Source organism: Eleutherodactylus coqui, chromosome 1 (genome assembly GCF_035609145.1).
Source record: "Eleutherodactylus coqui strain aEleCoq1 chromosome 1, aEleCoq1.hap1, whole genome shotgun sequence".
Taxonomy (NCBI): Eukaryota; Metazoa; Chordata; class Amphibia; order Anura; family Eleutherodactylidae; genus Eleutherodactylus; species Eleutherodactylus coqui.
The window spans coordinates 511966016-511993125 of record NC_089837.1 but is presented as its reverse complement, the minus strand read 5'-3'; the positions used below and the strand labels follow the sequence as shown (position 1 = coordinate 511993125).

General features: G+C 46.7%; 1 protein-coding gene across 2 annotated transcripts in view; it reads left to right on the top strand.

Moving 5' to 3' along the window:
• LOC136614463 (leucine-rich colipase-like protein 1) overlaps positions 1 to 27110 on the top strand; it is a 168840-nt gene that overhangs the window by 110639 nt on the left and 31091 nt on the right. For both annotated transcript variants that reach the window (XM_066594115.1, XM_066594114.1), the window contains exon 4: positions 16875 to 16994. In XM_066594115.1, the coding sequence (XP_066450212.1) occupies positions 16875 to 16994 (120 nt within the window). The remainder of the gene's footprint in view (positions 1 to 16874; positions 16995 to 27110) is intronic.

Here is a 27110-nt window from a genome sequence, read left to right as displayed (position 1 = left end):
AATTCTCTCATTTCCTGATGTCATAGATAGATAGATAGATAGATAGATATAGATATAGATAGACTGTATGCAATACCCCTGATAGATAGATAGATAGATAGATAGATAGATAGATAGATAGATAGATAGATAGATAGACTGTATGCAATAACCCTGATAGATAGATAGATAGATAGACTGTATGCAATAACCCTGATAGATAGATAGATAGATAGATAGATAGATAGATAGATAGATAGATAGATACATAGATAGATAGATAGATAGATAGACTGTATGCAATGACACGTACAGCTTGGAACCATAAATACTAGAGCACGCCAGCCATTTACAGTCAGTCTCCATTGGAGTTGGAAGTGGGCAAACATGTACTAGGCCAGTGATGGCAAACCTTTTAGGGACCGAGTGCCCAAACTACAACCCAAAACCCACTTATGTATCGCAAAGTGCCAACACGTCAGGGGGCGGGGCTTATCACAACGTATGATTTTACCCCCGTCGTTCTAAAAAGGACAAGGCTGCTTCAGAATAGACCGGGTGCAGATTCTGACTGCTTTTTGGATGCGGAAATACTGCAGAATGTGCTCAGCGGAGATTTCTGTGGAAAATTCTGCAGCATTTCCGCATCTAAAAAGCAGTCAAAATCTGCACCCGGTCTATTCTAAAAGAGCCCTGCCCATTTCTGCCACATGTACACATACCCCAGCGGTAATAGTGACACCTTCACCCCAGCGATAATAGTGACATCCCACAGCAGTAATAATAGTGACACTCCCCCCATTAGTAATAAGAGTGACATACCCCAGCGGTAAACCTCAGTGGTCGCTGCTGCCGTCATCTAGATATATAAAAACGTAGTATGTATGTATGTCTGTCTTCGCAGCAACGCGCGAACATGCCCCAACATGTTCTCATAAGCTGCATTGTGATGTCATTAAGGCTCTATTATGACACGTACAGCTTGGAACCACTAGAGCACGCCAGCCAATTACCATTGGAGTTGGAAGTGGGTAAACAAGTACTAGGATATCTTCCTAAGAAGCCACAGCAGCCGGATAAATTGTATGTTCCACCCAACGGCTATTTTATTCAGCCCGTAAAGGGGAAGCAGCGGCCTACAAAATCTCATTCAGGTAGGTAGGTTCAGTTCTTGGAGGTTGGGGAATGCTTATGGGCAAGGCCTTATGTCTCATCCCAACTCGATTATTCAATTCAAAGCGCCAAAGAATTAGCGTTCAAATTTTACGTACGGAATCTAATTCTCTCATTTCCTGATGTCATAGATAGATAGATAGATAGATAGACTGTATGCAATAACCCAGATAGATAGATAGATAGACAGACTGTATGCAATGACACGTACAGCTTGAAACCATAAATACTAGAGCACGCCAGCCATTTACAGTCAGTCTCCATTGGAGTTGGAAGTGGGCAAACATGTACTAGGATATCTTCCCAAGAAGCCACAGCAGCCGGATAAATTGGATGTTCCACACAACGGCTATTTTATTCAGCCTGCAAGGGGGAAGCAGCGGCCTACAAAACCTCAGTGGTCGCTGCTGCCGTCATCTAGATATATAAAAACGAATGTATGTCTGTCTTCGCAGCAACGCGCAACGGGTACGCTAATTCAATTTTATATATATAGACAAGTGAGCAATGGGGCCTGGAATTTATCCAGTTGTGCCCTGCAATCCAACATGTGTTCCCTCCATCCCTCCATTATAGGACTTGCCATGGGTCCTGTAAGTAAATTAGGACAACGGAAATGTTTCTGCACAGAGGACAAATGGGGGTATACATTTTGGGGTGAACGTCTTCATTCCTATGTACAATGTACAAAAAAAAAATATTTTTAATTGACACAATCGACAAAAAAATGAAAATCGTAATTTTTTTCCTTTTGCTTTGCTTAAATTCATTCAAATACTGTGGGGTCAAAATATACAGTACACCCCTAGAGGAATTTGTTAAGTTTTTAAAATGGGGTCATTCGTGTTTTTTTGTTTTTTTTATTGTTTTGGCCTCTCAATGGCTCTGCAAGTGGGCAGTGGAATTTATTCAGTTGAACCCTGAAATCCAACGGGTGCTCCTTCCATTATAGGCCTAAGCATGTGTCCTGAAAGTAGATTAGGGCCACAGTGAGTATGTTTCTGAACACGGGACAAACAGGGGTATCCATTTTGGGGTGAAAGTCTTCATTTATATGTGTGCTGTAGAAAAAAAATCTGTTTTTAAATTGACACGATTGCCAAAAAAATGAAAATCATATTTTTTTTTCTATTGCTTTGTTTAGATTTATTCAAAAAATTGTAGGGTCAAAATACACAGTACACCCCTAGATGAATTTGTTAAGGGGTCTAGTTTTCAAAATGGGATCATTTGTTGGTGTTGTCTGTTGTTTTGGCCGTTCAAGGCCTCTAAAGGTGTGCTATGGGCCTAAACCACCTTCAAGCAAAATTTCTGTTCTGAAAGCCACAGACTATTCCTTTCATTTTGGGCCCCGTGGTGCATCTAGACATAAGATTAGGGCGACAATGGGTAGGTCTTTGAACATGGGAGAAACAGGGGTATCCATTTTGGGTTGCAGGTTTTCATTCATATGTACAAAGAAAGCTGGTTTAAAATTTATATTTGAAATATTACAGTTGAAAATGTGAAAAAAATGACAATTTTTTCAAAATTTTCCCAATATTGGCACTTTTAATAAATATACACAAATTCTATTGGTCTATTTTTACAACCTAAATGAAGTATAATATGTGGCGAAAAAATAATGTTAGAATCACTTTGATATACGAAGCCTTTACGAAGTTATGTTTTGTTAAGTCACGTCAGATTTCCAAAATGTGGCTCCATCACTAAGGCGCAAAAAGTCTTCGTCACTAAGGGGTTAAATCCCCTTGCTCCTGGCGACCAACAGTCTCCGAGACCCTGGATTAGTGACCTTAGCCTTGTGGAGCGGTCTCCAGTCACATGATAAAAAGGTAGCGATCTACCATTAGGCGGGTCTCACATGACCGGATAGAAATTGCGGACTCCGCATGCGTTTGATCAGCGGTAATCCGCGGCCCAATCAAATGCACTGGATTGCACAATTCCGCTCAAATTAGCAGGTCGGAATTACATAATTTACTCACAGAAAACAGAATGCAACATGTTATATTTTACCGCGGATATCCGCGACATAGAGCCCATTGTGCTCCATGGTCGCGGATATACCAGCAGCCTATACGTAACTACATTGTGTACGCGACGCCGCAGGAAATACAAAGAAAAGCCGGTATATTGTGAATGACTGTCTGTGTGAGTATGCAGTTATGTACAGTACACGGCCGTACACAGCGCCATGGCCAGGCTCACAGCTGGGATCCGCTGCAGGCTTCCACAAGCAGATCCCACATATGGCCAAGTGAGCCCGGCATTATTCAGACCGCTACCTTAATACGTAATTTACAAGAGGCCCCGGGAATGCGCGCCTTCTTGCAGTACCAGGAGCAGCTTGGTGAGCGCCTTCTGTTTGAGATTGCCTCACCTCAGCAAGCTTACAAAGGATCGCAGAGTACCACTTTTTACACCACATCCCTGCCACTAAGGTCAAGAAATACCCCCCCCCCCAAAAAAAAAAAAGCATGGGAGGAGGAGGGATACCTGGTTTTATTGCCTCATTTACCCATCCCAACCAGCCCTAGTAATTACCCCTGTCTTCAGACATGACACACAGTTTACATAATTACTTTTATCTAAGAGTTAGGGAAGACCAAAAAGGGTGCAGAGGGGAATTATTTTTAGGGAGTCGATTTTTTTCTGTACAAGTGGGCAATAGGGCCTGGAATTTATTCAGTTGTGCCCTGAAATCCAATAGGTGTTCCCTCCATTATAGGCCTAGCTGTAAGAGATGGGGTTACCAGTGGGGGCGCCGGGATCTGGTTGGTGTGGGCTGCTCGTCCTGGCAAGCCTAGGGCCCGGGCTGGTGGCTCTGTCCGGGGTTCCCCGACTCTGGTGGTTGGTCGTGTCTGCCGGAGGCGTGTCCCATGTCCTGCGCGGGTATGCCAGTCCGCTGGTCGGCCGCTTGCTGCCGGGGGGAGGTGGCTTAATGACTCCCTCCAGAGGGGCAGGGAGGTCTGCATATAAACCCTGCTGGCCCAGAATCCAGTGCCAGTGTTTGTTTTGACTTGTTTCTGACTACACCCGCAATCTTTGACCTGACCATAGTGTGTATGACCTCTGCTTGCATTTGACTCTGCTTCTGCCTTACCCTCCTGTACCTCGAACATGTCTTTTGGTTTGACCTCGGCTTGCATCGAACTCTGTTTCTGTTTTTGCCCTCCTGTACTCCGCACGTGACTTTTTGATTTGACTTAGCTTGCTGTCTCGACTATTTTCTGGTTAGCGCATTGTTGTCCTATTCAGCTCATGGTTCCCACCTGTCGGTCTCCCAGTCCCTCCTTCTTGGGGTCCCTGACACTAGTGCAGTGCAGGGACCATCACCCAGTTGTCGCTCTGGCGCCTAGCCTAGGGGGGCAAGTAGGTAGGGACATGGGAGAGGGTTGATGTAGGAATTTCCTGTCCATCTGCCCTGACCAGCCCTAACAGAAACACTGGCCATATTGTTACTGGGAACCTGTTTTGACCTTCCAGTTTGAACTCTGATATGGAGGCTGTTGCAAGCCTTGCTAATCAGGTGCAAGCCTTAACAGGGTTGGTGCATGATCTGTCCGCTCGGTTCAAGCATTAGGAGCAGACAATTGCTGGTACTCCTGTCACTATTGCTGCAGCCCCAGGCTCAGGGGTCGAACCCAAGATTGTGCTACCTGATGTTTTTTTCAGGTGACCTTTAGGATATTCTTTGTTTTCCGGGAAGCGTGCAGGTTATATTGTGAATTACACCACCACCGGTTGGGAATACCAGAGGGTAGGCATTGTAATTTCACGCTTGAGAGGCAACCCCCAAAACTGGGCATTTTTGCTGCCCTCCAACACACAGCTCTGCCAATCGGTTGATGCCTTTTTTTTAATGGCCCTTGGGCAGATTTATGACGAGCCAGATAGGGCGAGATATGCCATGAGTAAGTTATTGAGTCTTCGGCAGGGAAGATGTCTTGCAGAAGAGTTCTGCTCCCAGTCTCGGCAGTTTTGTGTGGAGTCTAGATGGAATGACCACGCTCTGAAAGATTTGTTTTGTACTGGATTGTCCTAGTCTGTTAAAGATCTGTTGTTGTCGCACCCGGAACCCGAGACATTATCACAGGCTATGACTATTGCGGTAAAGGCGGAGCGTTGTCTTAAGGCAAGACTCAGATCGAACCGCCTGTGACCCGGTCCAATAATCCATTCTTGACCTCAGCTACCATCGGAGTCAAGGCAATGGAAGTGGGCTCCTTGTCCTTAAAGAAGCGCAAGGAATTTCGGCTCAGCAACCAATTATGCCTTTATTGCGGAGGTCCAGGTCCTTGGGTCGCCAACTGCCCCAAGAAACAGCCATGGGAAAACTTCTAGGCGATGTCCGGAGGGATTGCCTAGGAGCTCAGGTACTTCCGGAATGTTCTAAATTGTTAGCGCCATTCTCTATTTCGTATAATGCTAATGTCCTTAATGGTTGTGCCTTCTTTGATTCGGGGGCTGCCGCGAACTTTGTTAATTTTGAGTTCGTCAAGTCTATGTCTGCATGTCTTTTACCACTGAATCCTCCTTTCCGGGTATCGATTCCACTCCATTGTCAGCGGGGTTAATCAGTAAGAGGACTCCAGAACTAGTTTTTTCCGTAGGGGCGCTACATTCTTACGTGTGTTCATTCTTGGGGATGGAGAGCCTTTTCGTCGATTTAGTCCTCGGGTTACCCAAGCTCCGGCAGCACAACCCCCAGCTTGATTGGTCCACCTCTGAACTAGTACAGTGGGGGCAAGGTTGTGGTGAGCATTTAGTCTCCGTCCAGGTGCATTCCCCAGAGTAGAAGGTAAATGGGTTACCTCCGTACATTGAAGATTTTTCTGACATGCTTTCCAAACAGCTTTCGGAGACATTTTCCCTTGCACCGGGAATGAGATTGCAAGATCAATCTTATTCCCGGGAGCAAGATTCCTAAGCGAGGAATATTTAATGTAACTGTTCCTGAACGTGAGGCAATGAAGGAGTATATTACTGAGAGTCTCGCCAAGGGACATATACGTCCTTCCAAATCACCCGCAGGGGCAGGATTATTTTTTGTGGAGAAGAAGGATGGTGGCCTCCAGCCTTGTGTTGGTTATAGAGCCTTGAATAGGATAACCATCAAGAACCAGTACTCTTTACCCCTGATTCCTGACCTCCTCAATCAGGTTGTAGGGGCCCGTTAGTTCTCTAAGCTAGACCTTCGGCGAGCTTATAATCTCATCCGTATCAGAGAGGGGGACAAATGGAAAATGGCATTTAATACTCTGTTGGGGCATTTTAAATATGTAGTCATGCCATTCGGGTTACGTAACGTGCCAGTTATTTTTTAAGGTTTTATGAATATCATTTTTCATGACATCCTGGGCACGTTCATGGTTGTATATTTTGATGATATTCTCTCCTGATTGGGAGAGCCATGTCAGGCAGTTACGGACAGTGCTTTCCCACCTTCGAGCCCATCAATTGCATGCTAAGTTGGAGAAATGCCATTTTGGTGTACAGGAAATTGCTTTTCTGGGATATGTTATTTCTCCATCGCGCATCCGGATGGACTCGGACAACATAGTAACATAATAACATAGTATGTAAGGCCGAATGAAGACAATGTCCTTTTAGTTCAGCCTGTATGTTGTTGATCCAGAGGAAGGCAAAGGTCAAGGTTATCACTGATTGGGTGCAACCCACCAACTTAAAGGCGTTACAACAGTTTTTGGGGTTCGTAAACTTTGGAGATTCATTAAGAACTTCATGGTGGTGGCCAAACTCTTGACTGACTTGACCAGTAAGGGGGCTAGGGTTGATTCCTGGTCTCAAGAGGCAGTGAAGGCCTTTGCACTTCTCAAGAGGGCTCTTTCCGGTGTTGGTTCAGCCGGAGCTAGATCACCCATTCGTCATTAAAGTGGATGCATCTGAGCATGGGGTGGAGGCAGTCCTCTCACAAGAATCTCCCGGCGCTCTTTTCCAGGAAGTTTAATCAGGCAGAACGCAACTATGATATTGGCAAAAACAGGGAATTATTAGCCATAAAATGGGCATTTGATGAGTGAAAACATTTCTTAGAGGACACTCGTCCTCACGGACCAAAAGAATCTGGTTTATCTGGAGTCCGAAAAGTGCTTGTCAGGCAAGGTGGTCATTGTTTTTTTTCACGTTTCAATTTTGTAGTCACATATGTGCCTGGGTCCAAGAATGTCAAAGCTGATGTGCAGTCTCGCAGCTTCGGGGTTCCCAAGGTAGAGGAGCCTCAGCGAGAGAGTATTCTAGGCCCGAGCGTGGTTGTACCAATTTTACGCCTGACACCTCTGTTTCACTCCAGTCGGCTCAGCAGTCCGTTCCCCAAGACCTCCCGGAGGGGAGACTTATTGTTCCCTATGCCTTGCGGCTCCTCATACTGGAAGAGGTTTATTCTTCGGTTTTAGCAGGGCATCCAGGGGTCTGAGGCACCCTGGAGCTGTGTGGCCGTTTGTATTGGTGGCCACAAATGTCTCAGGATGTCAGGGAATTTGTCAAGTCCTGCCCTATTTGTGCTCGAGGGAAGAGTATAAGGAGATGACCTGAGGGTCTGCTTTGTCGTCTCCCCATTCCGGAGAGGCCATGGACCCATCTGTCGATGGATTTTATTACCAACCTGCCCGGGTTCCAGGGGTGCTCGGTCATCTGGGTGGTCTTCGACAGATTTTCCAAGATGGTGCATTTTACTGCTCTAAAGAAGCTTCAGTCCGCTCCTGAGTTAGCCACCATCTTTATCAGGGAGATTGTGCGCATGCATGGGGTCCCTAAGGATATTGTTTCCAACCGGGGAGTCTAATTTGTTGCCCGGTTTTGGAAGGCTTTTTATAAGAATATCTGTATCGGGTTGTCGTTTTCCTCTGCCTTTCACCTGGAGTCTAATGGGCAGATGGAACGTATGAACAAGGAACTGGTTCAGTACCTCAGAATGTATGTGAGTGATTGTCAGAGTCTCTGGGTCAATTCTCTAGCAGTGGCTGAATTTGCTATCAATAATCATACACATGCGGCGTCTGGCGTGTTTCCATTCTTCTGTAATTTTGGATTTAATCCCAGGTTTGCGGTATCCTTCCCCTCCTCTTCTAACAATCTGTCTGCAGACGCTCAGGTTCAGGACCCGCGGGATGTGTGGGAGAAGGTGCATGGCAACTAGGAGCAGTCCAGGGATGCAGTGCTAAGGAGGAGTAGAGGTATGCACAATATCTCTGAACCTTTGTCTGTGGGCCAGTTGGTGTACTTTTCTTCCAAGAACCATAAGTTAAAGTGACTTCTTTAAAGCTGGTTTCCGATTAGTGACGGGAAAAGGGCCCACAAAAGTGATTAGTCCTATGGCGTACAAGCTGACACTACCAGACACGTGGAGAATCCAGAGTTTTCCACAAATCGCTCCTCAAGAGGTAAGATCCCCCAGGGCCACAGTGGGTATGTTTATGAACACAGGACAAACAGGGGGATCCATTGTGGCATGCAAGTCTTCATTTGTATGTACGCTGCTAAAAAAAAATGTTTTTAAAATGACATAATTGCCAAAAAAATGAAAATCATATTTCTTTTCTTATGCTTTGCTTAGATTCATTCAAATACTTTGGTGTCAAAATGCGCAGTACACCCCTAGATGAATTTGTTAAGGGGTCTAATTTTCAAAATTGGGTAATTTGTGGGGGTTATCCATCATTTTTACCGCTTAAGGGCTCTACAAGTGAGCAATGGGGCTTAAATCACCTTCAAGCGAAAGGTCTGTTCTGAAAGCCAGCGGCTGCTTCTTTCGGTTTGGGCAACGTTGTGCATACGGACGTAGTATTAGGGCCACAATGGGTATGTTTCTGAACACGGGACAAACAGGGGTATCCATTTTGGGGTGTAAATTCTCATTTTCATGTTCACTATAGAAAAAATGCTTTTATTAGAGATGAGCGAACATACTCGTCCGAGCTTGATACTCGTTCGAGTATTAGCGTGTTCGAGATGCTCGTTACTCGTAACGAGTACCACGTGATGTTCGAGTTACTTTCACTTAAAAATCGGTCCCTCCCGCGGCTCGCCTCAGATGCGTTGTGACATAGCTGAGGGACAGTGCTATAGTGTTGGAGCTGCTGTAGGGAGAGTGTTAGGAGTTAGTGTAGGCTTCAAGAACCCCAACGGTCCTTCTTAGGGCCACATCTAACCGTGTGCAGTACTGTGAGGCTACTTTTTGCAGTGTTGCACATTTTTTTTTTTTGGTATATCGGCCGTGCAGAGCATTGCGCCCTGCAGTAATAGTCCAGGGACAGAAGTGTGGAGGCAGGGAGAGCGTTAGGAGTTATTGTAGGCTTCAAGAACCCCAACAGTCCTTCTTAGGGCCACATCTAACCGTATGCAGTAGTGTGGAGGCTGCTTTTTGCAGTGTTGCACATTTTTTTTTTTTTGGTATATCGGCCGTGCAGAGCATTGCGCCCTGCAGTAATAGTCCAGGGACAGAAGTGTGGAGGCAGGGACAGAAGATATATTATTGATTGAATATACGCAGTGGTCCTTTTCAAAAAAATATTGGGCAAAAAATCTATTTGGCCTGCCTGTCACTGTGCTCAGTGTTCTGGGTCCGTGTGTGCTGGGTGTAGTAGTTCTACAAATAAATACGCAGCCAGCTAAGTGTTACATCAGGCGTGCGCCAAATTATTTCCTGGCTGTGAAATCACCGCTCTGTTGCAGTTAATAACAGTGCAACTCTGCAGTTCCGTGACACACTCCAGGGACAGAATTGTGTAGGCAGTGCCAGAAGACATATATTATTGATTGAATATACGCAGTAGGCCTTTTCAAAAAAATATTGGGCACAAAATCTATTTGGCCTGCCTGTCACTGTGCTCAGTGTTCTGGGTCCGTGTCTGCTGGGTGTAGTAGTTCTACAAATAAATACGCAGCCAGCTAAGTGTTACAGCAGGCGTGCGCCAAATTATTTCCTGGCTGTGAAATCACCGCTCTGTTGCAGTTAATAACAGTGCAACACTCTGCAGTTCTGTGACACACTTCAGGAACAGAAGACATATATTATTGATTGAATATACGCAGTAGGCCTTTTCAAAAAAATATTGGGCAAAAAATCTATTTGGCCTGCCTGTCACTGTGCTCAGTGTTCTGGGTCCGTGTGTGCTGGGTGTAGTAGTTCTACAAATAAATACGCAGCCAGCTAAGTGTTACAGCAGGTGTGCGCCAAATTATTTCCTGGCGTTCCGTAAACAAAGTCAGCCTCCAACCACAGGCCAATAAGCGGCACATTTAATTACAGCGTTCTGTATCTGCACTATTGCTAATACACCATGCTGAGGGGTAGGGTTAGGCCTATAGGACTTGTATGCGGGCGAGGACGCGGAGGCCCAAGTCAGGGTGTGGGCACAGGCCGAGCCAGTGCGGTGGCCAGGGGTAGAGGCAGGGCCAGACCGAATAATCCACCAACTGGTTCCCAAAGCACTCCCTCGCTCCATGCCACCCTGCAGAGGTCAAGGTGCTCTACGGTGTGGCAGTTTTTCACAGAGACGCCTGACGACCAACGAACAGTGGTGTGCAACCTTTGTCGCGCCAAGATCAGCTGGGGAGGCACCACCACCAGCATGCGCAGGCATATGATGGCCAAGCACCCCACAAGGTGGGACGAAGGCCGTTCACCACCTCCGGTTTGCACCACTGCCTCTCCCCCTGTGCCCCAACCTGCCACTGAGATCCAACCCCTCTCTGAGGACACAGGCAGTACCGTCTCCTGGCCTGCACCCACACCCTCACCTCCGCTGTCCTCGACCCCATCCAGCAATGTCTCTCAGCGTAGCGTCCAGACGTCGCTAGCGCCACTGTTTGAGCGCAAGCGCAAGTACGCCGCCACGCACCCGCACGCTCAAGCGTTAAACGTGCACATTGCAAAATTGATCAGCCTAGAGATGCTGCCGTATAGGCTTGTGGAAACGGAGGCTTTCAAAAGCATGATGGCGGCGGCGGCCCCGCGCTACTCGGTTCCCAGTCGCCACTACTTTTCCCGATGTGCCGTCCCAGGCCTGCACGACCACGTCTCCCGCAACATTGTACGCGCACTCACCAAAGCGGTCACTGCCAAGGTCCACTTAACAACAGACACGTGGACAAGCACAGGCGGGCAGGGCCACTATATCTCCCTGACGGCACATTGGGTGAATTTAGTGGAGGCTGGGAAAGAGTCAGAGCCTGGGACCGCTCACGTCCTACCCACCCCCCGAATAGCGTGCCCCAGCACGGTGGTGGTATCTGCGGGGGTGTATGCTTCCTCCACTAAGCCACCCTCCTCCTCCTCCTACGCAACCTCTGTCTCGCAATCAAGATGTGTCAGCAGCAGCAGCAGCACGTCGCCAGCAGTCGGTGTCACGAGGCGTTGCAGCACAGCGGTGGGCAAGCGTCAGCAGGCCGTGCTGAAACTACTCAGCTTAGGAGAGAAGAGCCACACGGCCCACGAACTGCTGCAGGGTCTGACAGAGCAGACCGACCGCTGGCTTGTGCCGCTGAGCCTCCAACCGGGCATGGTCGTGTGTGACAACGGCCGTAACCTGGTGGCGGCTCTACAGCTCGGCAGCCTCACGCACGTGCCATGCCTGGCCCATGTCTTTAATTTGGTGGTTCAGCGCTTTCTGAAAAGCTACCCCCACTTGTCATACCTGCTCGGAAAGGTGCGCCAGCTCTGCGCACATTTCCGCAAATCCCACACGCACACTGCCACCCTGCGGACATTGCAACATCGGTTTAATCTGCCAGTGCACCAACTGCTGTGCGACGTGCCCACACAGTGGAACTCTACGCTCCACATGTTGGCCAGACTCTATGAGCAGCGTAGAGCTATAGTGGAATACCAACTCCAACATGGGCGGCGCAGTGGGAGTCAGCCTCCTCAATTATTTACAGAAGAGTGGGCCTGGTTGGCAGCCATCTGCCAGGTCCTTGGAAACTTTGAGGAGTCTACCCAGATGGTGAGCGGGGATGCTGCAATCATTAGCGTCACCATTCCTCTGCTATGCCTCTTGAGAAGTTCCCTGCAAAGCATAAAGGCAGACGCTTTGGAATCAGAAACGGAGGCGGGGGAAGACAGTATGTCGCTGGATAGTCAGAGCAACCTCATGTCTATATTTCAGCGCGTTGAGGAGGAGGGGGAGGAGCATGAGGAGGAGGGGGAAGAGACAGCTTGGCCCACTGCTGAGGGGACAGATGCAGCTTGCCTGTCATCCTTTCAGCGTGTATGGCCAGAGGGGGAGGAGGAGGGGGAGGAGCATGAGGAGGAGGGGGAAGAGACAGCTTGGCCCACTGCTGAGGGTACAGATGTAGCTTGCCTGTCATCCTTTCAGCGTGTATGGCCAGAGGAGGAGGAGGATCCTGAAAGTGATCTTCCTAGTGAGGACAGCCATGTGTTGCATACAGGCACCCTGGCACACATGGCTGACTTCATGTTAGGATGCCTTTTTCGTGACCCTCGCGTTACACGCATTCTGGCCACTACGGATTACTGGGTGTACACACTGCTCGACCCACGGTATAAGGAGAGCCTTTCCACTCTCATTCCTGAAGAGGAAAGGGGTTCGAGAATGATGCTATACCACAGGGCGCTGGTGGACAAACTGATTGTAAACTTCCCATCCGACAGCGCTAGTGGCCGAAGGCGCATTTCCGCGGCCCAGGTAGCAGGGGAGGCGCAGAGATCAGGCAGCATGTACAGCGCAGGCAGGGGAACACTCTCTAAGGCCTTTGACAGCTTTATGGCTCCCCAGCAAGACTGTGTCACCGGTCCCCAGTCAAGGCTGAGTTGGCGGGAGCACTGTAAAAGGATGGTGAGGGAGTACGTAGCCGATCGCACGACCCTCCTCGGTGACGCCTCTGCCCCCTACAACTACTGGGTGTTGAAGCTGGACACGTGGCCTGAACTCACGCTGTATCCCCTGGAGGTGCTTGTTTGTCCTGCGGCTAGCGTCTTGTCAGAGAGTGTGTTTAGTGTGGCTGGGGGAATGATCATCGATAAGCGTACCCACCTGTCAACCGACAGTGCCGACAGGCTTACACTCATCAAGATGAACAAAGCCTGGATTTCCCCAGACTTCTCTTCTCCACCAGCGGACAGCAGCGATACATAAACAATACGTAGGCTGCACCCGCGGATGGAAGCATCGTTCTCTATCACCATCCAAAACAGGGACCTTTTTTCTTTCTTCAATCTGTGTATAATATTCATACTCCTCCTCCTGCTCCTCCTACTGAAACCTGACGTAATCACGCCGAACGTGCAATTTTTCTTAGGCCCACAAGGCTCACTCATATAATTTTTCTAAACAATTTTTATACGTTTCAATGCTCATTAAAGTGTTGAAACTTTCACCTCAACCAATTTTTATTTTAACTGGGCTGCCTCCAGGCCTAGTTACCAATTAAGCCACGTAAACCAAAGCGATTAATGGGTTTCACCAGCCCTCTCGGTTGGGCATGGGCAATTTTCTCAGGTACATTAGTACTGTTGGTACACCAATTTTTGTGGGCCCTCGCCTACAGTGTAATCCAATTAATTTTTTGCCCACCTGCATTACAGCTGACATAACATCAGCTGTGATGGGCAATGCAATGGGATATATTTATGTACCGCCGGTGGGTTTCAGGGAGCCACCCATGCTGTGGGTCCACAGGGAGTTGTAAATGCATCTGTGTCCACTTCTAAAGAACCCCAGTGTGACTGGGGCATGCAGTGTGAGCCGAAGCCCACCTGCATTAAACATGACATTATTACCTCAGCTGTGATGGGCAATGCAATGGGATATATTTATGTACCGCCGGTGGGTTCCAGGGAGCCACCCATGCTGTCGGTCCACAGGGAGTTGTAAATGCATCTGTGTCCACTTCTAAAGAACGCCAGTCTGACTGGGGCATGCAGTGTGGGCCGAAGCCCGCCTGCATTAAACATGACATTATTACCTCAGCTGTGATGGGCAATGCAATAGCATATATTTATGTACCACCGGTGGGTTCCAGGGAACCACCCATGCTGTGGGTGCACACGTAATTCCCATTGCGGAGTTGTACCTGCCTGTGACTATTTATAAAAAAAACGCTGTCTGACTGGGCCATGCAGACACCTTGACAGAATGAATAGTGTGTGGCACATAGGTTCTCCATTGCTATGCCCACGTGTGCAGCTCCAGATGGAGGTGGCACAGGATTGGATTTCTCATTGCTTCTGTACAGCATTGTGGACTATCGCCCCACCCCTTTTAAAGAGGGTCGCTGCCTCGCCGTGCCAACCCTCTGCAGTGTGTGCCTGCGGTTCCTCTGGCAGACGCACTTATAAATAGACATGAGTGTGGCGTGGCATGAGGGCAGCTGAAGGCTGCGCAGGGACAATTTGGTGTGCGCTGTGGACACTGGGTCGTGCAGGGGGGGTTGGGCAGCATGTAACCCAGGAGAAGTGGCAGCGGAGTGTCATGCAGGCAGTGATTGTGCTTTGTTGGAGGTAGTGTGGTGCTTAGCTAAGGTATCCATTGCTAATGAGGGCTTTTCAGAAGTATAAGTTGTTGGGGGGGGGCACTCTTGCCGCTATTGTGGCTTAATAGTGGGACCTGGGAACTTGAGATGCAGCCCAACATGTAGCCCCTCGCCTGCCCTATCCGTTGCTGTGTCGTTCCCATCACTTTCTTGAATTGCCCAGATTTTCACAAACGAAAACCTTAGCGAGCATCGGCGATATACAAAAATGCACTTCAATGGGGTTCGTTACTCGAAACGAACCCTCGAGCATCGCGAAAAGTTCGTCTCGAGTAACGAGCACCCGAGCATTATAGTGCTCGCTCATCTCTAGCCTTTATAAAAAGGATTTCTTTTTTAAATTTCCTTTTTTTTTCACTATGCAATGCAGGCTGAGGCTATGCAGTGTGTATTGCACTTTCAACCTATGGGTGTCTGACACACCGTACACTTCTGAGGCAGCTGGCGTGGAAGACAGAGCAGTGTAAAAAATTTGTGGTTTCTTGGCGTACTCTTGGAGGCAGACAGCGCAGACGTTACACTATCTGCGGACACAAAATATTTAAATGAAGGCTGCACGCAGGCTCTGCTGTGAAAAACGGAGGTACTACAACTCCCAGCAATCACAGAGTTAAATGCACACAGTCAAAGGTTGCCCTAAGAAGGACCGTTGGGGTTCCTGTAGACAGGATTCTACACTACCACTGTACCTGTCTGACCAATACTGCCCCTATACTCAAGTACAGCCTGCAGCCTGAGAACGCTACAGCCTGCACGCCCGATATACATAAAAAAAAATTTTAAAGTGCAAAACTGCTCACAGCAGCCACAACAGTAATGCACTAGGTGAGCTGTGGCCCTAAGAAGGACCTTTGTGGTTCTTGAAGACGCTAAAACTCTCCCTATAGCAGCAGCAGCACTTTCCCTGATCTCTCTTAGCGTGTGTCTGTGGCGAGCCGTGGGCGGGGCAGATTTAAATACTCGGGTGTCACCTGATCTCCCCAGCCACTCACTGCAGTGGGGTGGGATAGGGCTGGAACGTCACAGAAGGAAGTTGTAATGCCTTCCCTGCGTTTCTATTGGCCAGAAAAGGGCGCAAATCTTTCAGGGAAGGAAATGTAATTGACTCGAACACCGCGTGGTGCTCGTCTCGAGTAACTAGCATCTCGAACAACCTAATAATCGAACGAGCATCAAGCTCGGACGAGTGCGCTCGCTCATCTCTAGTCTCTAGTTCAATAGTTTTCCTGGATGCTAGAATATGGAAAGATCGCGGGCTAGCCTTGGCTGTCCCCTCTTCTGGCATAATAGATAATAATGTGAATGTAATTTACAAAGAGGTCCTTCACTAATCTGGATTACTAAAGGACCTTTCATAGTACAGATATTATGAAAATGGTTTATATAATTAAGAAACACAATATATATGATAATGAAAGCTAAAGGTTTATAACATAAGATAATTAGTGATGGATTAGCAGCGTAATAATTCTGAAGATAGTTACAATTTGTATCATCTAGAAAGTGTACAAATTTCATGTGGACGAAGTCACAGGTAAAAGCTATAATTATGTATGTACAGCTCCTTGTATGTAGTAATATGGAGCATACTGGTGTAGCTCGGTTTTTGAATAGTGCATGCAGTTTTTCTATGTTTTTTAACGGATTCTAAAATGTAACGAAAAACATGAACACAGTTTAAGAGGCTGCAAACAAATTTTCAAGCAGTCCAAGAAATGAGTCATGTTTGCAAAGTTTATGGCAATAGGCTACATCATGTATGCAAATTTGTTTTGCAGTTATATGCAGCATGCTGTAGGTCCGGGTACAAGTATAGGTGGGAGGGGCTTGAGCTGAACTTCTGCACCCAGGACCCTGAGCCCTTAGATATGCACCTGCTGAGACTCCCACAGATTGCTAGAACAAGTCAGCCAAAGCGCTCATCAGATTGCTGTCCTTGCTATTTAACTGAAGACTGGCTCAATACAAAGTCTATGGGCTCACCTTCAGTGGACCAGCAGTGACAGCTCTTGTATGAGTGCTTTGGCTGCTTTATTTTTAGCAATCAGTGTGGTCTCATCATCTGCAGCCCAAGTGATAAAAAATTTTCACACGTCCCTATGACATGTCGAAAATGTTTGTAAAACACACTTCTTTATGTGACATAAATGTGAAAGCTTATAAATGAATTGATAAAACTTTTCTTTCCTTTGATTTACATTTAGAACCTTGGAGATTTCTGTTATTCTAGTGACCAGTGTCATAGCGGGTGTTGCAACAATTTGGACACTATTGGGAACGTTCCAATATGTGTAACAAAATCCGAAGATAAATGTTTTGGTGCGGTGAGTACCTGCTGCCAGCTGCTGTACTGGTTTCTCCTCCGTACATACAGTATAAGGCCTCATTCACACGGGCTTTAAAGTGTCAGATTCCACATTGTTTTTTTTTTTTGTTTTTTTTCCCAACATGTGTTTGACAGCTTAATGCAAGCAACAAAATGCTCCCCCTTTGAAAAACGATGACATTCATTCAAAGAGGGCAAAGAAGACAAATCAAAACACAGACCTAACTAGGCAGAGTCCCTCGTGCTTTTTCTGTCACCCTTGTAGATATTCTGTTTACCTCCCCAGCTTCTTTCTGAAAGTTTTATATGTAAAGATAGGCAGAGGGTGGCACTATGCCCCAAAACAATACCCAGGGAATGCTTGCTGGCCTATTGTTACGTTCGTGTGGGCAACTAAGCACCGGGTCCACACGAACGTGACCTGAAAGCACGGGTTTAGGGACAACTGGCCCTATACTGCTGGCAAGGACAACATGGCCCTACCTAAAAAAGCAGGGCGATCACCTCAATAGAGGCAGCCCCACGCTGGAACCTTGGTCCTGCTCTCTCTGCAGGGGGACACTCACAACCAAGCGGAACTGACAGAATGCACAAACTCACCACACAAACCTCGCACTCTACAGTAGATGGAAAAGCTGAATATAAAAAGCGAGGAATTAGCTCGTGCATTGGCCAATGAACTGAAGCTGCAAGCCACGTCAAGGCTACTCGTGTCTTGCAGTCCCTACTCTAACAAGACACTACGAGACATACTGACATGACACTGTAGACACACACACTGTACACAGAACAGGACTGCTCACACAACATGTCTGGCCACTTGGGCAGACATACAACACTAGTCACTGTTCACACCAGACTAAAACAGGTAGTGCATACAACATGGACTCCACCCAGAGCTCAAAGGCACACAGATGAAACTCCACAGCAAGTCTAAAGTGTCCTCATACCAGGGGGATAGACAGTAAGCCACCATGCTGACATAGAAAACTGAGTCAGACCTAACCCATCTGACACACAACAAGACAAAAAACGTTTGGAGGCCCCATCTGTCAGGGGAAGGGAAGAGGGGGTTTGCATATGATACAGACAAGGACTATAGGTGTCCAAAATGTCTTTGGAAAGCAGAGAGACACAACAGACCTACATGGAAATACAGCTCTGAGTGGGTCCAAGACAGATGCCATCCAAGGAGTACAAAGACCAGCCTCAACTACTGAGAGATGCTGGTTTTTATATGCTGCAGACTAAAAAGGATTGGCTGCAGGGGAATACCACACCCCACCAGCTGAATTAACCCCTACCTGTGAAGGTGTGCTCCTGGAACCCAGTAGTACAACAGATCCCAGCAGCACAGCCTGACACCTATGTTCTGGCTGTGGCTAAAGCTCTGGTTTTCCATCTAATTTTGAAGCCATTTCTTAGCCACATTTTGCAAAAGGAAGACATTTTTTTTTGTACTGCTTTGCCCCAGAATTTTCTCAAATGTTCACAATTTGCTTTTTTTGTAGAACTAACTGACATGAATCAAACAGTCCATATGACATGATAGTATGATGGAGTCCACAGCTACACTAATTTTTAGCCGTGCGGCACAGTGATTTCAGTACCTCAAGATGGCAGCACTATTGCATATTGTCATACTGAGGTCAGCCTTTTGTTGCTAGGTGCATTGGTAACTCCTCTTTACAATAAGATATTTAACACTGTCATTGTCCATGTTATCTACAAATTATTCTGATTTTAAAGCTTTAATGGTTTTTGTAATGCTCAGCGATCCATGTACGGTTCCAAAACTATAGCTGTATTCTATGTCGAAAATGAGGCAGATGGTAAGAAGATCATTAGAAGCATTGGTACATTTGCTGAAAATACCAACAAAATTATGGAAATCCTGAGAAAATACTGACCAAATTTGCTAGCGGATCTTTAATTGGAAAGTATCATAACCAAACAACCCAGTATTACATACAGGAGGGGTCAGAACCTTAGGAAGATTCCTGTCCACAGCCACATTGATATAACATCCCAGCCTAAGGGCGCCCACCCACTGGCGTTTTTTTTCCCTGCGAAATTCGCAGCATTTTTTTTCTCTGTAGGGGTCTATGGGACTTGTAATGTTAAAATCGCGATCGCGCAAAATCGCGATTTCGCGGTAAATTACGATTTTGCGCGATCGCGATTTTAACATTACAAGTCCCATAGACCACTGCAGAGAAAAAAATGCTGCGAATTTCGCAGGGAAAAAAAACGCCAGTGGGTGGGCGCCCTTATAGAGGACTCTCCTGGTAGCCAACCCTGTGGTAACTGTTCTTATTGCCTGCCCAATAAACTGGGGAACAGAGGTTGTGGTTGTTATGGGTGATGCCCCCGTTCCTGTCCCACCCCCCCCTTTCCTCCTGGCATGAACATCAGCGGGGAAATAAATGAGCCACATACAGGAGATATAGTACCTCAGGTCCCCAGGAATGGTCAGGGCATGGAATAACTTTTACTTGCAGAATAAACTTTAATAAGGCATAAATGACAGGTTTGACAAGTGCAGGAATTCAAGAAGCTAGAGTACTTCCACATGGCAGATCCTGACTTCAGGCCGCCTGTGCATGATGACTAACTAAAGATGTGTACCTCCACTCAGCGGGACCAAGGCTTCCGAATACTTGAATGGGAACAATGACTGTAGAGTACCTCCACCGGGCAGTCCAAGGCTTCAGGACTCGCGGACATGAAGCAAATAAGTGAGCACCTCTGCACTAGGCCTTGCAAGGCTGCACTCGCTTGCTGCTCACTCTCTCTCTTTGGGGGCTCACTCCATCGTCATTCCTTAAAGGGGTTGTCCCGCGCCGAAACGGGTTTTTTTTTTTTCAATAGCCCCCCCGTTCGGCGCGAGACAAACCCGATGCAGGGGTAAAAAAAACAAAAAACGGATAGTACTTATCCGAATCCCCGCGCTGCGGCGACTTCTTACTTACCTTGCTAAGATGGCCACCGGGATCTTCACCCATGGTGGACCGCAGGTCTTCTCCCATGGTGCACCGTGGGCTCTGTGCGTTCCATTGCCGATTCCAGCCTCCTGATTGGCTGGAATCGGCACACGTGACGGGGCGGAGCTACGAGGAGCAGCTCTCCGGCACGAGCGGCCCCATTCAGAAGGGAGAAGACCGGACTGCGCAAGCGCGTCTAATCGGGAGATTAGACGCTGAAATTAGACGGCACCATGGAGACGAGGACGCTAGCAACGGAGCAGGTAAGTGAATAACTTCTGTTTGGCTCATATTTAATGCACGATGTATATTACGAAGTGCATTAATATGGCCATACAGAAGTGTATACCCCCACTTGCTTTCGCGGGACAACCCCTTTAACCACGCACTCTGGGAAAACCTCTCCTTTTCTTCCATACTTCAACACATGAGGGCTGAAGGTGCCTCTGTGCTTTTCTCTCTCTCAGCTCCAGAAGATGGTCCAACTATCTTTTCCCGCTCTCAAGGACTCACATTTGTAGCCTCTCTTATACCACGTGACAAGACATAATAGATACATTTACAAACAGTCAGCTTATTTTTGCAGACATTAACTCATCATTTGCTGCAGCTGTGCAGTACACATACTAGAATGGCAAGACATTTTTGCACAGTGCATCTACATAAGACATTACATGTATGACATTTATGGAGGGGACCAGGATGATGTGCTGGCCACTACATGTGTACCTGCATGTAGCATTGCTGAGTGTTTGTGTACCTGTGTATAGTAGTATTGAGTGTGTGTGTGTGTGTACTTGCATGTAGCAGGGCTGAGTGCATGGAGAACCTGCATGTAGTAGTGCTGAGTGTGTGTACCTGCATGTAGTAGTGCTGGGTGCATTTGTGTAGCAGTGCTGAGTGTGCGTGCCTGCATGTGGTAGTGCTGAGTGTGTGTGTGTTTGTGTGTGTCTGCATGTGGTAGTGCTGAGTGTGTGTGCCTACGTTTTGCAGTGCTGAGTGTGTGTACCTGCATGTAGCAGTGCTGTGTGTGTGTGACTGGATGCCATCTTGGAAGCCCTGCCAGCTTTCTTCATACAAATTCCCTGCTCTTACCTGATGGGGGTTTGCCGGGCTGTCAACTCTGTGTGCCTTCGGCAGAGGAGGAGGCAGGCGCGCCAAAACCCTGTGCAGGGAAGGACTCTATTAGCGCTTGGGGAGCGCTTTCGCCAGATCTCTTCTGGTCATGCTGATCTCTCCAGTGAATCAGCAGTGCTCCGGGAGGTGAGTGATCCACGGGTCCGCATGAATTAGTTGGTGAGGAGAACAGAGCTATCAGCTGTTCTCCTCATATGACATCACACTCCGTAACCACACGTCGCCACACTTAGCCGCGTGCCCATAGACTTAGCATTGGGAACTTTGACCTGCTCTAACAAGTGACTTGTTGTATAAAAATCTAATTTTAGGATTTTATGGTGGTGGTGCGGATGTAACACAACCCCTGACACCAAAATCAGCCACCAGCAGTCTTATAAAGGGGTCAAAGAGTGGTGCAAGAAAAAGACTGTGGGATTATTTACTCTCCCTCCTGTGGGCGTTGTTTGAATCCCCTTCCTATGGCTTTGCTTGACTCCCCCCCCCCCCCCCCAATGTGTGTCGCTTGACTCTCTCTGCTGTGGCCGTCTCCCTCCTGTGAGCTTCATTTGCCTGAACTGCCACTGTATATTGTGTGACTATGAGCGTTGCTTAGCAACGCTTGAATCCTGAAGTGCCGCTATACTTTAACATGGAGAACTTTGACAGGGCCCGATGAGTCACTCAGTGTATCCAGCTCCTACAGCGGTGGTGAGAATCCAACAAATCGAAAAACAGCAAAATCGCCCTCCTAAGGTGAGGCAAAGTGTGGTGCAAAAAAAACCTGTGGGTGTGTGTATATAATATACAGTATATAAAGGTGAAAGTATATGAACGTCCCGATGTCATATAAACATGAAATTTGGCAAGAGCATTCTTTAGGTCCTACATAGGAAAAGTAAAAGAGGTCACAACTCGAAAATTCAATGCTAAGTGCAAAAGTATTGGCACAACTGTGTAATGTACCAAGTCTAATCCACAACTTAGATATGAGTGTATATGTGTGTGTGTGTGTGTGTGTGTGTATGTGTGTATATGTGTGTGTGTATATATTTTATATATATATATATATATATATATATATATATATATATATATATATATATATATATATATATATATAATATATATATATATATATATATATATATATATATATATATATATATATATATATATATATACATATATATATATATATAGATGGTATGAGATGGTTTAGGTCTGTTGCTCTTGGCTTTTCATGTGGGCCCTCATTTTAATTCAGATTTTTCTATTGTTGGGTAGTTTTATTTAAACATAATAAAGATTTTATTTAAGCGATTACAATCTAAAGGCTCATGCCCATGGCTGTGATGGGCTCTGCAAGAGGAATACCCCTGCAAAGACCGTCACGGCGCCCCCCCCCCCCTCCCCCCCAAAGACCCCCAAAGATCCACTGTGGGAGTCCCGCATGACTGGCTGGTGCACATGCAAAGTACAGCACATGACACGCCAGCAGTGCCATATGATGCAGCCGGTGGTGGGCGGGGTAGCGCATTCACACTATACTTCTGCTGTGCTACAGCGGAAGTAAGGCGTGACGGCCAGCTTCCATTGACTACCATGGAAGCCGGCTGCACGTATTCCCGCGGCAAATAGGACATTCTGCGGGTTATTTTACGCTGCGGAACTCCGCAGCGTGAACATTCAGTTATTATGTTCAAAAGAGCCTAATAGCTGCGGGGCAAATCCAGCCTTGGACATTAGCCGTAATCGCAATAAAACCCTAGGGAATGTAGTTGTTTGCTTCTGTAAGTTTATCCATCTTCAATGCTCCTGTATGCTGCCCATGTGCTGCTCGCTAGGGAATTCTTGACAAGGTCACCTATAATGGGGTAACAACCTGCCAAAAGTGCTTACAACAATATTCACCAACCTGATTAGCACTAGCTAAAATAATTCCTCTAGCTTTCCTCTGGATAGTGTATCAGCTACAGTGGTGTTCATCCCGGGAATATGCTTCACATTGAAATGGATATTGAACTATTTGCACTTAGTTACCAGATACTTCAATATATTGATAAATGGGACTGATGTTGAGGATGTTATTTACCACATCAACTGCATTCATGTTATCGGTCCAGAAAACTATGTGCTGGTTCTTTATAAGTCTATAACTCTCCTGCTACTGCAATAGGAAATAGTATTAATAGTGTCATGTTGTGCCATAGGTCATTGAATTCCCAGGGCTTTGGCCACTGTCCCATGCACCAACAACCCTACAAATACATGCCAAAACACAATTGCCCCAGAGGCATCCATGGAAAAGTCTCATTGCGGTTTGATTTCAGGGCTTCTGATCATACTATTATCACATTAAAATTTTGTGAAGGAGACCTCCTGCACTGACAGGTCTGCTATCAAAGCTTTGGTTCTTTGGCTTTAGAGAATGGTTTTCTGACTCCTGCAGTGCTTTGCTCCACTCACCTGGAGAAGCCTCTACCCATTGGAAGTACTCTGCAAGCAAAGTTCAACAAGTCTAGCAATGACTGCATTTCTTTTAATAGTAGAAGCAGAAACTCCCTCCATGGATGCCCCCTTGTTGTGTGGAGGAGTCTACATGCTCTGAGAAGGCTATAAGCTATGCTAGTGGTAATGTATTCTACTGGTAGCGCCACCCATGCCAGACAGGTTTCAACAAAGGACCCAGGCTAAGCATATCCACCCAGATGATAGGAAGACTGCACTATTTCATCTTGGCTGGCACCAAGCCTAAGAGAAAGACAACTCTGATGTAAAAACCTATAACTTGTGGACCTCACTGTCACTTTCCTAGCTTGTTAGGCCATGTCAGATGAATCCCAAGTGTAAAGGATGGGGTAAGTACTGCATACTGTGTACTCCTACTAAAAATTCTACTACACATGCTTGTAAGGCATGCTCACCTCTGCCGTGCAGATGGTTTAACACTCCTCACTGATGAGGCTTTTTTTCTAAATTAGTGGTCTGGACAATAAGACCTTCTTTAGCCCCAACCACATGGTCCAATATTCAGCAATACATCACATCCCAAAGCAGCCAGAAAAAAAAACGGAACTTGATGAGATTCCCACCCCATCAAGGTAATTCAACAGCTGAAAAGTAGCAAGGTAGTGAAGCTAAAAAAAAGGATGAGAGAGTTTAGTAGCATCCATCGCTGGGAATAGTTTACAGCTGGGTCTAGTAAAGCATTAAAAGTCATTCTGAGGATTTATATTGACCAAGGGATTTCTACGCTGCAGAGTATATTTTCACTAATACACAGCAGCTACCTGTGTGAATGGACAAAAAAAAGCTAATTTAGATTGGGACTTGATGGCGGCTCTTTTCTTTTTACGTGACATTTGGCCGTGATGTGGCCAGTGTGAAAATGCATTAAAGGGGTTGTCCCGCGAAATCAAGTGGGGTTATACACTTCTGTATGGCCATATTAATGCACTTTGTAATATACATCATGCATTAAATATGAGCCATACAGAAGTTATTCACTTACCTGCTCCGTTGCTGGCGTCCCCGTCGCCATGGTGCCGTCTAGTTTCAGCGTCTAATCGCCGGATTAGACGCGCTTGCGCAGATGGGTCTTTTCCCTTCGGCTCGCTCCGGCAGCAGCGGCGTTCTGGCTCCAATCAGGAGGCTGGAATCGGCACATGTGACGGGGGCGGAGCTACGTGATGACGCGTACAAGGGGGCAGAGCCAGAATGCCGCTGCTGCCGGAGTGAGCCGAAGGGAAAAGACCCATCTGCGCAAGCGCGTCTAATCCGGCGATTAGACGCTGAAACTAGACGGCACCATGGCGACGGGGACGCCAGCAACGGAGCAGGTAAGTGAATAACTTCTGTATGGCTCATATTTAATGCACGATGTATATTACAAAGTGCATTAATATGGCCATACAGAAGTGTATAACCCCACTTGCTGCCGCGGGACAACCCCTCTAAGTTGTGTGAAAGAGGCCTAAGTGCCATTATTGTGATATACCGCTTAGTTATGCATATCGGTCTTCCTGGTATTCATTTCCTGCAGTCTACTAGCAAGAGAACAGCGACACAGCAGGGTAGCAATCGACCAGTAGCACCCCCTTGGAATTGTGATAAGCAGTTGACAAGCCAGTGTGCTAAATTGAGACCTTGTGATTCAGATGGGTGTGAGTTGTGAACGTGTAGTGCAGATTCCTTGTTTATTGGATTACTGTATATGGAAGAGGCAAACTGTACACCTGCCCATGTAAATGGTAATTTTGGCTAGTTCCGCACCTTCATTGCCACCGCAGAATACTGGTGCTGATGGAGTTCTGTGGTGATCAACTAATAATCTATTTGGTACATCCTCCTCCATTGTATAATTTCTGTATAGCCACCAAAACAGGAGTATGGTTCCCTCTCCCTCTTGGGGGTAACACTATGTAATGAGCAATTGCCCCTTTTTGTGATGCATTTTTAGTTAGTTTAGTCTTAGTTTGTGCCAGAAACTCCCCAGGTTGCACTCATTATTTCCTTGTCTGATGTGTCTGAGTTGGGTCATGGTATTGCTGGAGTAAGAAGAAAAGTTTTGGCCTGCTAGTTGCATCCAGCACCAGAGAGGAGCTCGCTATGCTATCCAGAAACCTGGCACCGCCCATTGGTGACATTTCTGATCGGCCCATCATGGTGCCAAAGGGTACATGAAAGCACAGTCAATGACTTTAATTCAACTTCCGGCATTGAAATGGCACTTGTGGGGTACACATCTGCTGGAAACAGTCTGGTCCTTCTCTCTGTAGTCATGGACAGTGATGATAGTCCCAATGTGCCTATTGCTGTTGGAAATCTGGTTAATTACTAGTCATGCCACGGTTCTGGTGCTGTGATAGTGCTTGGTTAATCCTCCTCTTCCAGATCTGGGCTGGTCCTCTTCTCCCTGGTTGCTCCTTGCAATGGTACATGTGGGAACCCCATACCTGGCTGCTGGCATTGCCTTTTTTGCACGAACCCTATATCTGTACCCTGACTGGGGACCAATTACAGTGTTGACAATAGCTGAGAGGGCACCGTGTGGCTGTTATGCCCTACATTCTCCACTCAGGCTCTGCCAATGAGAGTTGGAATAAACTGTATTCCCTGTGCTCATGTCCTCCTTCCTGCAACTCTAAATGGCAGCCTTTGCAACCCTGTACATTGGAGTCTCTTTACTTGGCTCTCCGTGTTTTCTGTTATGATTTGGGACTATGCATGCTTTTCATGGTCTCTCTGCCAGCACTTCACCACCGCTTACTGACTTCCGACTCATTTTCACATAATGTTTCCATTAAATGCTCACTAGGTAAGAGTTTCCTAGCGATGGTCCAAACTTCACAGAACTCCTCCTAGCTGTACTTATTCTTTCATCTGCTGGGGAAAGGAACTGCCTACCCGCCATCCTAAAGGCAAACTTAACCACAATAACCAAGCCCACACTCTTCTCCCTGTCTCCTCGTTCCATGTGCTCGCTGGATGCCCTTATGACTCCTCATCCTTAGCTTTGCCCAACTCATGCTGCTCTTGTGTGAACCCTCATTGTGTTATATAGCATCTGGGTGATGCTCAACTATAGTACAACTCATATCCCATATGGTTTCCAAAAATAATATCTGTGAATAAATAAGAAAGTTCCCTCCTTTACGCTGAGTTGTGCTCGCTCTTTTTTTTTTCTTGTTTTCTTTTGCTGTGCAGGAATGAATTCACGTCCACTACCACTCAATCCCAGTGATTGTTCTATTCACATATAGAAAAGAGTTGCGGGAGCTCGGACTTTTGTGAAAAAACATTCCCTTGCTTTATTGAAGAATAGTGCTCAATACATCAGAGTTGCTGCATGTTCATGGAGAACACGTTTCAATCTCCGTAGAGATCTTGTTCACCTCATCCCCACAATGCAATCTGCTTCCTTAAAACCAATTATCATTAAAATCTACCTGATGATTAACCCCTTCGTTACTTGAAGAAAATATGTGCAACGTAGATCCATCGCTCCCCAA